Genomic DNA, 12,726 nt, shown 5'->3' with positions numbered 1-12,726 from the left:
CCAATGTCTTCACTACACTCAGAGGGTTCTTTTATTTATAAATACCGAAAAGATTTGTGGCCACCTTCTAGCAGTTATTGCCCCTGAAAGTATTGAAACTGTGGTAAAACCACTTCCAACTTTTTTTTATTACCTGTCATAGAGACTTCAGACCACTTTGTTTGGGAGCGTCTGCCTCGACCGAACAAAATGACATAAAGGTCAAAGATCAAGGTCATTTGAAAATCTGTTTATTGATGAATTTTCATATATTTTGAAATACAGATTGATATTAAGGGTTTTAATAGCATGATTGGTTGCGCAAAAAGGTATTCAATTGGGTCAGCCAGATATCACATTAAGTCATGTGATTACTCAAGTGGAACTTGTTTTTACAGTCAACCCATTCATATTGTACAAGGATAGCTAGCCTGTAGAACACTTTCTTCTATTATTAAGTTTCCTGTTTATATGCTTGTGTTAAGAGTATTCACTTAGTTCGGTTTTGTACAGAGTAAGTGCAAAAAAATTCACAGATATGTTTTAGATAAACAACACGGAATTCTTAAATGACTTGAAATAAAACAAATCTTTAAAAATCACTTATGGCTTTGTGGTTTCCCATTTTATTGTACAATTCATATAAAAGGTATGATAATTTTCTGTATATTGTTTGAGCAATGCAGCAACTTAATTTATTAAGGTGGAAAGACCTTTAATTGTTCGAAAATAAATACTGTACTAGTTCTACACGCATTGATTTGTTGTGCATGATGATTTGATTTTAAAAAAGATGAACTAGTTATCTTTTGTCAAATTCTTTTCTAAAATATTACCAGAAATAAAACAACATACCTATTGAAATTAATCCATTCTGAGAAAAGCTCCCCAATTGTTTTATACGCTACAAAAGTTCAAGACAAAAGTAGATGAGTCATATTTAACGAGCCGGTATGGTGGGACAAAACTTGTTTACACTGTGAATAAAATCTTAAGATTTTATATATTGTTTATTGTTTATTTTTTAACTCGGAAGTTAAAAAGGCTTGGATTTCAGTGTGTTAAATGCGTAGATAAATTTCACTTCCTAGATCATTTTATTTTGAAGAACATATATTACCATGGAGTCAGTATTATTGTGGTGTTCATTCTCTGCAATGGTTGGTCTTGGAATATCGTATGGTAAAATATTTCAATATTTTGGTTATACTTTTTTTTTTACTTTTAATGTGTAATAAACACTTGTTCTTTAATACGGAGCAGTCTACTTGTGTAGATCCCTTGGAATTTGTATTAATGATTTATTTGAAATTTATGCATGTATGGGTTACTCAATCAACAAAATTTGGGATCGTTAAGATGCAAAAATATTCTGAATTAAGTTTGTAATGTGCGTTATTAAAAAAAAAATAGCGACAATATTTTTTAAGTCAATTTTAATAGAAGTTCATATTATAGTCAAAACGTTTTTCATACGTATGCATTATAATTTACCTAAAAGTAACAGTTGTATTCAAAACATCAGATGATTCATTTAAAACTTAAAAAGGTTCAATGAATATTATTTTTATAAAATATATTAAATATAAAACAGTGATTGTTAAGCTAGTAATGATGCAACTCAATAAACCAGCTAATAAAACTTGACTGTGTTATATTTGCATTTATGATAGCAATTCAAACAATTATGTAGGCTAGCTTCATATGTATTTCTTAATGAAATCCTCAGAAAACATTGCCTGGAACAGAACAGCATGGCAGAAATATCCTTATTCTTATAAACAAGAATGGGGAGCGAATCGTGCTGTGGACGGGCGGAAATCTGATCTGTCTGTTTTTAAAGGACAGTGTGTGATTTCAGCAGACAGAAAATTCACAGCAGAATGGTTCGTAGATCTGGGAGAAATGCTCAGTATACATCACATCTTCATACAGTACAGGACGGACAACAATGTTTGGGGTGATATTTTAATCTAAAAAGAACACTACATAGGTTAGAACAGATAGTCTCATTATATATGATACCGTTTTCCCTTAGAATAACTTTTTAAACAATTTAGTTATCAAAATGATCAATTTTTTTTTTATGTAAATTTATTTATTTCTTTCTCGCCAATTTCAAAACCATTTATGAGTTTTTAACATTTCGAGCATTTTTTTTAAAAACCCAGAAAAAAATTCTAAGAGAGTGCCTCAAGTGACCTTTTGATTGATCAATGATAACGACTTCCGACAGCCCCTGTACGAATCAATTTTCTTTCAAATATCTTCACTATTCTCAATATCTGCAGAGTATGTCACTTGTTTAGTTGGTTTCCCCAGTTGGACAAAAATATGGTGCGATTTTGATTAGTAGAAAGTCGCGTTTTTTCCTCATTTTTCTGATGGGAAAAAATGAAAAATGTAATATTGAGGCCACCATATACATCTTTTTGGTCAACTATTGTTTATATCGTTTGTTAATATTCACATTTCCAACCGTCTTTGTGTGTGATAACATTACAAATCAATTTTGAAGACTATACCCCAATAAAATTATAAAAGATGAGCAACAGTAGCATCGGCGTGTCTTAAAGCATAGCAGAAAAAAACGGTATTAGCCTTACCACATAGTAAAACATTGCATACGCTAACTGGGAAAAAACAGTTTCAAATTGCTGTTTCAAAGTGTACAAATCGGAAATAATATCTAAAGAATGATTTCTTATTCCTTTACTCATTGGAATATCGAACTGCATTACATATTATGGAACATTCTCTGAAAAAAACTTATGCAAAAAAAAAAAAAAATAATAAATAAAAAATAAAAACTCTTGATATGGAGAAACTTGTGTGTCTTGGCGAATGATAAGGTGATATATATGCACCTTTTTGTATAATTTAAAGATAGTCTGCCTGGATTCTCTCTGACAGTTAACACAATATGTTCTTGCATCTTGAAAAAAAAAACCTATCTTTCTAGGTGGTCCGTAGAAAAAAGTCCTTATATCTGCCAAGTGACAATGGTTGAAAAAAAAAACATTTATTTTTCTTAATCTTAAAATATCAAAATAATTCGGACCAACAGTTTATAGTTGTAAAAAAAATTTATGAAAAATTGCATATTGTTTCCAGTTGTACGTTGCCTTTGATATTAGTTTTTTGTTCTAATGCAGTGAGATATATATATATATATATATATATATATATATATATATATATATATATATATATATATATATATATATATATATTAGCATGTACATTAAATCAGCCCATCTTTCATGTTTCATGAAGACGAAAGTAACGCATACACTGGTAGATTCTTGGGATTTTCGGTATACATATCGAACACAACGAACAAAGATGACGGGACATTATGTTTTAAGGACACCAGCTATACCAGAGCCACGATACCTAATCCTACAAACATATCGTGTATCACACACGGAAGATTCGTCATCTATTACAACGACAGGACCCACCCTCCGTATCCTGCTGGGTATTCTATGTTCGCATTCAACGAACTCTGTGAAGTGGAAGTGTATGGTAAAAAAACAAAATTCAAATTGAAAACGAGCATGATGAACGTATCACAATCGTTTTTAAGATTATTATGCATGATAAATTTGGTAAAAAGTGTGCATAGAGGGCACATTTACATAATATTGTAAACATATAATTGAGATACATACTTATAAGGAAAATTGTGTTCTGGAATCTGCTTCATTCTTTCTTATGTTTCTATTTCTAACTAGGGTGTCCTGTTATAGGATATTACGGAATGAATTGTTCGTTACCATGTCCGCTGAACTGTCAGGAAGGTCACTGTAACATTGTAGATGGAACGTGTTTAGGTTGCATTGCCGGTTTCATTGGATCGCAATGTAATAAAGGTTTGTTTTTTTCTATTGGGAAAACTCTTTGAATTAAAGATAAAAAGTGTCATCGCTTCACTTTACTCTTTACTCATGGTTCTCAAAGTTGGATTGTTTTAAAATTCAATATAATTAGTAAAATTTATTCTAAAATCAAAAATGTTTTATGAAATGAATTATTCTTGACATAACACTCGATATGTGTACTATATTATGGAATTAGGCTTAAACAAAGCTGGACTTTTAGCAAGACAGAGGAAATTCGGACTAAATTTTTCAGATTTTTTTTAATGAAATATTTTTGTTAATATTGTAATATTCAAAGTTAAGATTTAATTTGTTAGTCAACATAATTTTGCATATTTTCTGTTGGTTTTATCCTACTTTTTCATTTAGATAATTGTATGACATACACTACAAAAATACTAAAAATGCTTAAATACGATAAATGACACCATTTCTCAAAATTATGACCATTGACCTCATATAAATGTTATGCCAGCAGAGTAAGGTCAATACACTTAGTATAATACTAAAAATGTTTTAGTAATATTTCATTCAGTTCTTTGTTAAATTGAATCAAAAATGGGTAGGAATTTGAAAAACTGATAGAGGAAATTCGGACTTGAATATTTATAAAAAATTGTGAATGAAACCATAAAGTTTTTTTTATCTATTTAGTGTCACTGCCATTTTTAAACTGTATTTCACTCTTACAAGAAATGGCAATTTGTATTATTTTCACAATTAAGAAAATCTCAATCATAGTGTAAATTGTTAAGGGTTTTTTCCAAAATTTTCTAAAAATATTCTTGGCCATTAACTCAAAGAGTAGGTCAGTAAAAAAAAGGTATACTACACAATATAAGTTTTTCATTATCATCAGTGGAATTTTTTCCATTCTGGGTAAACCTATACCTTAAAGGCTTTTATAAACGGCTCGTCCATTTCGCATTACACAAATCACTCTGACTTATGGAGTACACTAGAAAACAACTAAGAATTAGAGTCCAAATATTTTTAATTAGGGAACAGGACAACAATAATCATGTATCATGCTTTAAATTAAGTATCATATTTTTTAAAGAATTAGCTACTTTCAAAGAACAAAACCATAGGTGCTAAGCTGTACTGACTAAGATATAAGGAATCATTCTTTGACTATACTGGATAGACTATCACGGATGACATTATTTCAAATTAAATAACGTCTCTCGAACTATATGATATATATACATGTAATCACTTACCGACAATATTATTGTCCGCATGAAAGGCAAAGCATGATTCTTAAGTATATTTCAATAACTGTGTAGTTGTTGTGCCAAAAGAAATATATATTTTTTTTAATATGGCATTAGTTGCAATAAACAAAATCCACCTGTGATCTAGCAGCGTGCGTCAGTTTACAACAATCGAATTTTGAAGTTATTAAATGATATGACCATACAGCGCAAAGTATCCACTTGATGCTGTTAAATACGTTACTTTTAGTTTGTAAGATACCTCTAAAAAGAGTTTAAGGACGTTGTTTACTCAGGGTCAGAGTTCTCAAATCCGGATTGTTAAAAAGTTCAATTTCATGAGTAAAATTTGTTTTGAATACAAAAAGTATTTATGAAATGAATTATAATTGACATCACAATCGATATTTTTACTAAATTATGGAATTAGGCTCTGACAAAGTTTGACTTTTAGCAAAACAGAGGGAATTTGGACTAAATTTTTCAGATTTTGTTTTCCACTGAAATATTTTGTGTAGTACTGTAATATTTAAAGTTAAGATTTTATTGGTTAGTCAACATAATTTTGCATATTTGTTGTTGGTTTTATCTTGCTTTTTCCTTTAGATAATCGTAAAGAACACACTACAAAAATATTGAAAAATGCCTAAAAATGATAAAAAACTCCATATCTCAAAATGTTGATCATTGTCCTCATATAAATTGTATGCCAGCAGAGAAAAGTCAATATACGTAGTTTAATACTATAAATGTTTAAACATTATCATCATTCAGTTTTTTGTTATATTGAATAAAAAATTGGTAGCTATTTGAAAACTGATAGAGGAAATTCGGACTAGAATATCTATAAAAATTATGAATGAAAACTTTATGCTTTGTATCTATTTAATGTCACTAACATTCATAAACTGTATTTCATTTGTTAAAGAGTTAAGTAATTTTGTATCATTTTCATCATTAATAAAATCTCAATCTTAGTGTAAAATTTTAATGGATTTTTCTTAAATTTTCAAAAAATATTCACTGGCGATTAACTCAAAAAGTAGGTCATTGACCTTTTTTGAAAGTGAAGAATAACACTACCATTTAAGGTCTATAATACAAAATAGTTGGTTTTTCATTATCATCAGTGTTATTCTTTTTCATTCTGAGTAAACTTCATCCTTAATGCTTCATCTTTATATTAATTGATTTTGTTCTCCGTATTAGTTTTATTTTTTAACGTTTAGCATATGAAACAATTATTTTGTAGAAACCCCAAAATAGACATAAATAAGAGTTTATGTTTATTTTAACAAATATTTTTTTTTATTCAATCATCTTAAAGAAAATATTATGTATGTTTAAATTTATTTAAGTGCTTATTTTAAAAAAAAAACCATTTACCTATGAATTTGTATTCATGGAATTGATTGAAGTTGTTTGGGGATTTATCTTTACAGAGTGTGATGGAGGCAAGTTTGGTCAAGACTGTAACAACAAATGCGGGAACTGCTCGCAGAATGAACAGTGTCACCATATTAACGGCTCCTGTATGAACGGGTGTAATCCGGGGTATTATGGATCCTATTGTTCAAAAAGTAAACCATGTACTAATAATTCAGATTTAAGAATTTTCAAAATTAACAATATTTCAAAACACAGAAACTTTACAGAGAGTGATGAATAACAAATAAAAAGTGATTTCATCAGAAATAAGTTACTGGAATATTGTATTCCAAATTATCAAAATATCAACATTATAAAAAAAATCAAATTAAAAATACAAACTTAACAAGATAGCATAATTCTATAAAGAAATGTATAATTTAATGCAAAACAAGGTTTTAGAGTATGTTTTTTTTTTCACGGAATAGATGACCTCATTTGCTATCGGCCTTTTTTGATTTGCACATTTTTAAGGGTATTGCCATAAACCTTTACCAGATAAAGTCAGAAATATATCTTTCTTTCTTTTGTTTTTTTTTTTTTCTTAATGTTTTTGTCTATATTTTCAAGTTTGTGAAACTGGGAAGTATGGTATTGATTGTCAACAAAGATGCAGTGCATTTTGTCGAACGTCCGGGATTTGTCATCTTATAACCGGAGCTTGTGAAGACGGTTGCAAAAGAGGATGGAAGGGAGCAGAGTGCTTGGAAGGTAAACGTTTTTCATTTCAAATAAAGAACTCGCATCAATACACTAAAATACATTTTCAAATTTCGTTTTTGTTAAAAACTTGCATTTAACTTGTTTAAATTTTATCATATGAAACAATGGTTTTCTATAAACCCTAAAAAGACATAAATAAGAGTTAATGTTTATTTAACAATGATGTTTTTATTCAATCACTTTAAAGAAAATATTATGTATGTTTAAATTTATTTAAAAGCAAATTAAACAAAAATCAATTTAACGATGATTTTTTTAATTGTATTATGAAAATTATCAACAAATGCAATGAATTAAAGTTGTTTGGGGATTTATCTTTACAGAGTGTGATGGAGGCAAGTTTGGTCAAGACTGTAACAACAAATGCGGAAACTGCTCGCAGAATGAACAGTGTCACCATATTAACGGCTCCTGTATGAACGGGTGTAATCCGGGGTATTTTGGATCCTATTGTTCAAAAAGTAAATCATGCACTCATAATTCAAAGAATTTTCAAAATCAAAAATATTTCAAAACAAATAAACATTATACAAAATAACGAATAAAAAGTGATTTCATCAGAAATAAGTTACTGAAATATCTAATTCCAATTATTAAAATATAAACATTTTGAAAAAGCAAGCCATACATATAAACTTAACAAAAATGTCATAAAGAAATGTATAATTTAATGCAAAACAAGGCTTTAAAATATTGTTCGTTTACGAAATAGATTACCTCATTTTAATTTGAAATTTTTTAAGGGGTATCGTCTTTAATTTACCAAATAAAATTATACATATATGTTACTATTTTTCTTTTTCCCTTAATGTTTTTGTCTATATTTTCAAGTTTGTGAAATTGGGAAGTATGGTATTGATTGTCAGCAAAGATGCAGTGCATTTTGCCATCCGTCTGGAATTTGTCATCATATAACCGGAGCTTGTGAAGACGGTTGCAAAAAAGGATGGAAGGGAGCAGAGTGCTTGGAAAGTACACATTTTTCACATCAAATAAAGAATTTAAAGGATATTAGCATGAAAACACTAAAATACATTTTCAAATTTCGTTTTTGCTAAAAACCTGCATTATCATTGCTAAATGAATTATAATGTAGGATACCATAATATTGCAATTTCAGTTGAGGATGATGGAAACACGTCGATTACTCTGTATTTTACGATAGCAACTTTTTCTGTCTCAATTGTGATCATCATCATACAGTTTATCTATATAATCCTACGGAGGTAAGTTTGTTTGTTTGTTTGTTTGTTTGTTTGTTTGTTTGGTTTTTTGAGGGTTTTTTTTGGACGTTTTATATATGCAACATGTCATTTCTGTTACGTTCCAGTTGAATAACTACATGATTGATTAATTTGCTACAATTTTTATTAAACTTTAAAGAGGAATGGATGGTCGGGGTCATTTTAAAAATCTATTGATATATTCAAAAAGAAGATCCCTGTATACTGATGTAGAAAATTTGTCAAATTCCAAAGCTATTACATATGGAATTTTCTTTAACGCACTAAAAGTTTATAGCTAAAAAAAACACTACTGAATAATTAAAAAGATATGATGGTTAGTTTGCTACCAACTAGCTTCCTTAAATCTTAAATAAAATGTAAATATTTTTTTTTATGCATGAGTCTCATTCTACTTGCTTAAGAAAATGAAATGTACATTTTTGAAATTATATCGAGGAATTACAATGCAAGCTTCTTAGGATTTGTTTAAATGCAACCGTCTACCATTTTAATAGCTTTTCGAGATAAACATCTTTGTTCTGTTTATTGCGTCTAATACTGCGATGCGTGATATGATTTTGGATCATACGTTGGGTTGATTAGGGACATATGTAAAACAAAAATTGCAATGTCCAAAATATTTCATTTATTTATAGTTTCCATGTGATTGATATTGTTGATAAAATTTAAAATTTCGAAGACAAATATTTAAATATTTAAAAGATCTGCTAAGTTTTAAATAATATTTGAAAATAATCCAACAAAGATAAGCAGAATATGAAATATATTACAAAATCACTTTTAGAAATACATCTTGCTTTCCAATTCAATGTTTGGTATGTGTATTTATCATCGACATAATACATTAACTTTTAGTAACCATTGAAAAAATCCAAATGAGGTTTGAAGTAGTGGGGTCTTATTTCATTTTAATTTTTCCCAAGCAAACAAAGAAAAAAACATAAGAGGAGAAAAACATATGAACAAACCAGAAACGAAAACGTGTTTACACAGGATATTGGTGGTTACGAGTCGATGCTTAGTGGACCCGAGGACAACTACCAGGAATTAGCCACAGTTACTGCACATTGACAAATGAATATTTGGTGACAACAACCGTGTACTCACTAGATACATGTGACATGATGAATCGATTAGTCTTATATAAAGTTAAAACACATTGTTTTGAACAGTTCCTTTTACAATTTTTTAAATTCTTAAGTAAAAAAAGCGACAATCATGTATCTGGACTTTAAACATTTTTAGGAGTTTCCTTTGAGTTTTTCATGCTTTATTCTAAAATGTCATTTGCGTATATATCAAGTGCGCTACCATAAATCAAACGAGATGGTATCGTAAAATAAATTATATTCACGTGAATTAAAGCACATGAAATATCTATAATTATTTCACACAAAAACATACAAAATGTCACTAATATCCCGAATTTATTACATCACACATAGATTATATGGGCCATGATGAGAATGTGGTCTGTGATAATGTTAGTTATTGAACAATTCAACGGTTTTGCAGTAGGACAAAACATTTATCAGTTTATGAATTTGTGTTTATTTATATACTCTTTAGAGATTTTTATGTGATATTTTCAAATCATGATAATGTTGTAATCGTATAGTGGTTATTGTAACGTCACGGCACCAATGTAATCGTATAGTGGTTATAACTTTTATTTATACCAAGAGTTCCTTCTTACGTCTCTAGTCGCTAAAGCCTAACGTAGGTCAGTCTCAAATCTGTCAATTTTCTTAATCTAAATCCAAAACTCCGTAATAATGAAAATGTATAGCTCAATCACTCTGTCAAATATTTACGAGTTTTTCAAAATCACACTAACTCTAGCCCAAGTTCCAGCTACATGTATATGAAACAATTGTTATGAACCATAGATTTATTAATGAACAAATGTTATATACACAAATATACAGTTATACAAACTTCCCGTTATCACCATCCTTACCAAGTTACAACGTAAATGTAAGCCTGCCTTAAAGTGGGAAGTGAGTTGACTCGAACCTTAGAAAAAATGCCACGTCAACTGCCGGACGAATGCAAATCCTGACTTTATATACATAGCGCTTTGGGGTGTGTGTTTCTCTTAACCAATCAGAACCATTAAATGTATGTATAACTCGAACTAGCTTTTCCCCACATCATTATGAATAACAGAGACACTTTCCGGATAATGCTTAAACAAATACAACCAATCATATTTATCGTTACGTTTTGCATAGGCTATAGACGAACATGTGCTTGACATGTGATTATGCTAAATATATAATCCTATCACAATGTTTTTTACTATAGTTATTGCCGAGATTAAAGAGATACCGCGGACAATATTCTCCAATATACCACAAACGCCATCAGTTAATTATCAGATCAGAAATGCCTATTTGTCTTGCACTGATCATGAAAGTACTATTTCAAACCGTAAAAAGTTTTACAACAATGTCTATTTCACGTGTTAGTTCAAGTCAAAACGATGTGTATTGCCTCAAATGTTTTTTTAAGAGATCAATGCGGCTGTTCCTATGACCTCCCTAACACATTTTCACTGTCTCTCTTATATAAAATATATAACGTGTAGTAGTAATAATCGTATTAAATTTCCCTTAAAATATTAGATAATTTATATGATTCAAAGATATCTTATAAATAAGTGAAGAGTATTAAAAATTCAAAAAAAATTGTCGATGCATGTGATTCCTTTGAGCGATCCACATGTAAACCTTACTAACAAAACTGTTGGTGTTAAACGGAACAGTCGTCAAAATGACATAGATCATATTTCTATAGAAGAAACGATCTGTAGAAATACTGGGCTGTTAGTAGAATATAAATAAATTTCTTGTTACCGTGAAAGTTGCAGGATAAACTCCTCCAGATTTGTTGTTTGAAATATTAAAGCCTCGGCTACCGCCTCGGCTTTTATATTTCAAAACAACATTTCTCGACCAAGGAGGTTATTCTGCAACATTCACGGAAACAAGAAATTTATTTATATTCTTTATTTCTTCAATGTATTATAATGTGTTGATTGAAAATTAATCCATTTTATTTGTGTTTTACATATTGTAATTGTTTATTTTTTCAATGTATCTTTAAATAACGGATGCTATCTTCAAAAATTAAACTCAAAGAGGATTTCTTTAAAAACATAGATTTTTTAATAAACAAAAAAATATTTCAACGTGTGTTGGTATTGATTTCTGTTCATTGTTGATTAAAATTTTGAATACATTTGATTTGTTCATTGCTGTCCTACTATACTATAAAATTGAAAATTTCTAGACCTCTCTATATTAAAAAAAAAAATTGTCATGACAAAAAAACCCCATTGACGTCAAAATAGCAAAATCAACATATGCATTATGAACAAAGTATTTTACTATTATAAGCTTGAAGAGAATGAAGTTAATAAGTTTGATTTGTTAAAAGAAAATAAGAGTTATAGCGTTTTGATATCGATCAATACATGATTTAATAGACCTGATGAAAGTACATCAACATTCGTCCAAGTCGATATACTCTCATCTGGTCTATAAAAAAGCATGTATTGACCTCATTAAAAGGCTACAATTGTATGTCATTATTCATTAGTATATTCTTACTATTTAACCCAAAATTGACGAATGGTCAATAATATACAAGGTCGACAAGGTCTATACATTTTCAGTCAATAACAAAATTTATAGCACGATCACGTGACAGCAATTGATCAACCATATGCTTGTGGAAAAAAAACGACATTGTAATAATTGCATTGTAATAATAGTTTTTCTTGCACTTATATTTTTAATTGTGGAAGCAACCTAAATAACATGACGATATGGCTTTTGTATGTGTGTTTCATATTCCTGACTGAGGTCGTATTTAATGGCTATACAGCAACAATACACATATTTTTCAAAAACATAAATATTAGCGTAAATATGAATATAAGCATAAATTATCATACCGCGCTAACGCATGGTATTTAATCTGTATGCACCGCTTTCTGTTATAGGACCGATGACATCCAAAAATAAGCATTCGATGCTCAAATACATTGTTTATCAGCAACTTCTATTCAGAAATAATTCATCTTTATTACAAATTCAAACGTCAACTTCGATTTAATATATTATTCTGTTATTAGTTTTTATGACGACAGTAGGAAAAATGAAGAGCAAGACATACAATGTCTACGAAAGCAAAGACGGATCATTCGAGATTCGAGAATCCAAATACGAGATTCAAGATTCA

At 29.4% G+C, this 12,726-nt stretch overlaps 1 protein-coding gene across 1 annotated transcript; it reads left to right on the top strand.

The window, feature by feature from the left end:
- The first annotated feature begins 571 nt into the window (after positions 1-571).
- Positions 572-11,643, top strand: LOC117687252 (multiple epidermal growth factor-like domains protein 11). Its single transcript, XM_066070564.1, has 10 exons — positions 572-1,161; positions 1,709-1,939; positions 3,256-3,507; positions 3,717-3,854; positions 6,523-6,660; positions 7,079-7,219; positions 7,555-7,692; positions 8,063-8,203; positions 8,352-8,457; positions 9,402-11,643. The coding sequence occupies exons 1-10, from the start codon at positions 1,101-1,103 to the stop codon at positions 9,547-9,549; spliced, it is 1,494 nt and encodes a 497-aa protein (XP_065926636.1). The 5' UTR covers positions 572-1,100; the 3' UTR covers positions 9,550-11,643.
- Positions 11,644-12,726: the final 1,083 nt, after the last annotated feature.

This window comes from Magallana gigas, chromosome 1 (genome assembly GCF_963853765.1).
Source record: "Magallana gigas chromosome 1, xbMagGiga1.1, whole genome shotgun sequence".
Taxonomy (NCBI): domain Eukaryota; kingdom Metazoa; phylum Mollusca; class Bivalvia; order Ostreida; family Ostreidae; genus Magallana; species Magallana gigas.
Note: the sequence above shows the minus strand (reverse complement) of the source record. Positions and strands in the feature narration are given on the sequence as shown.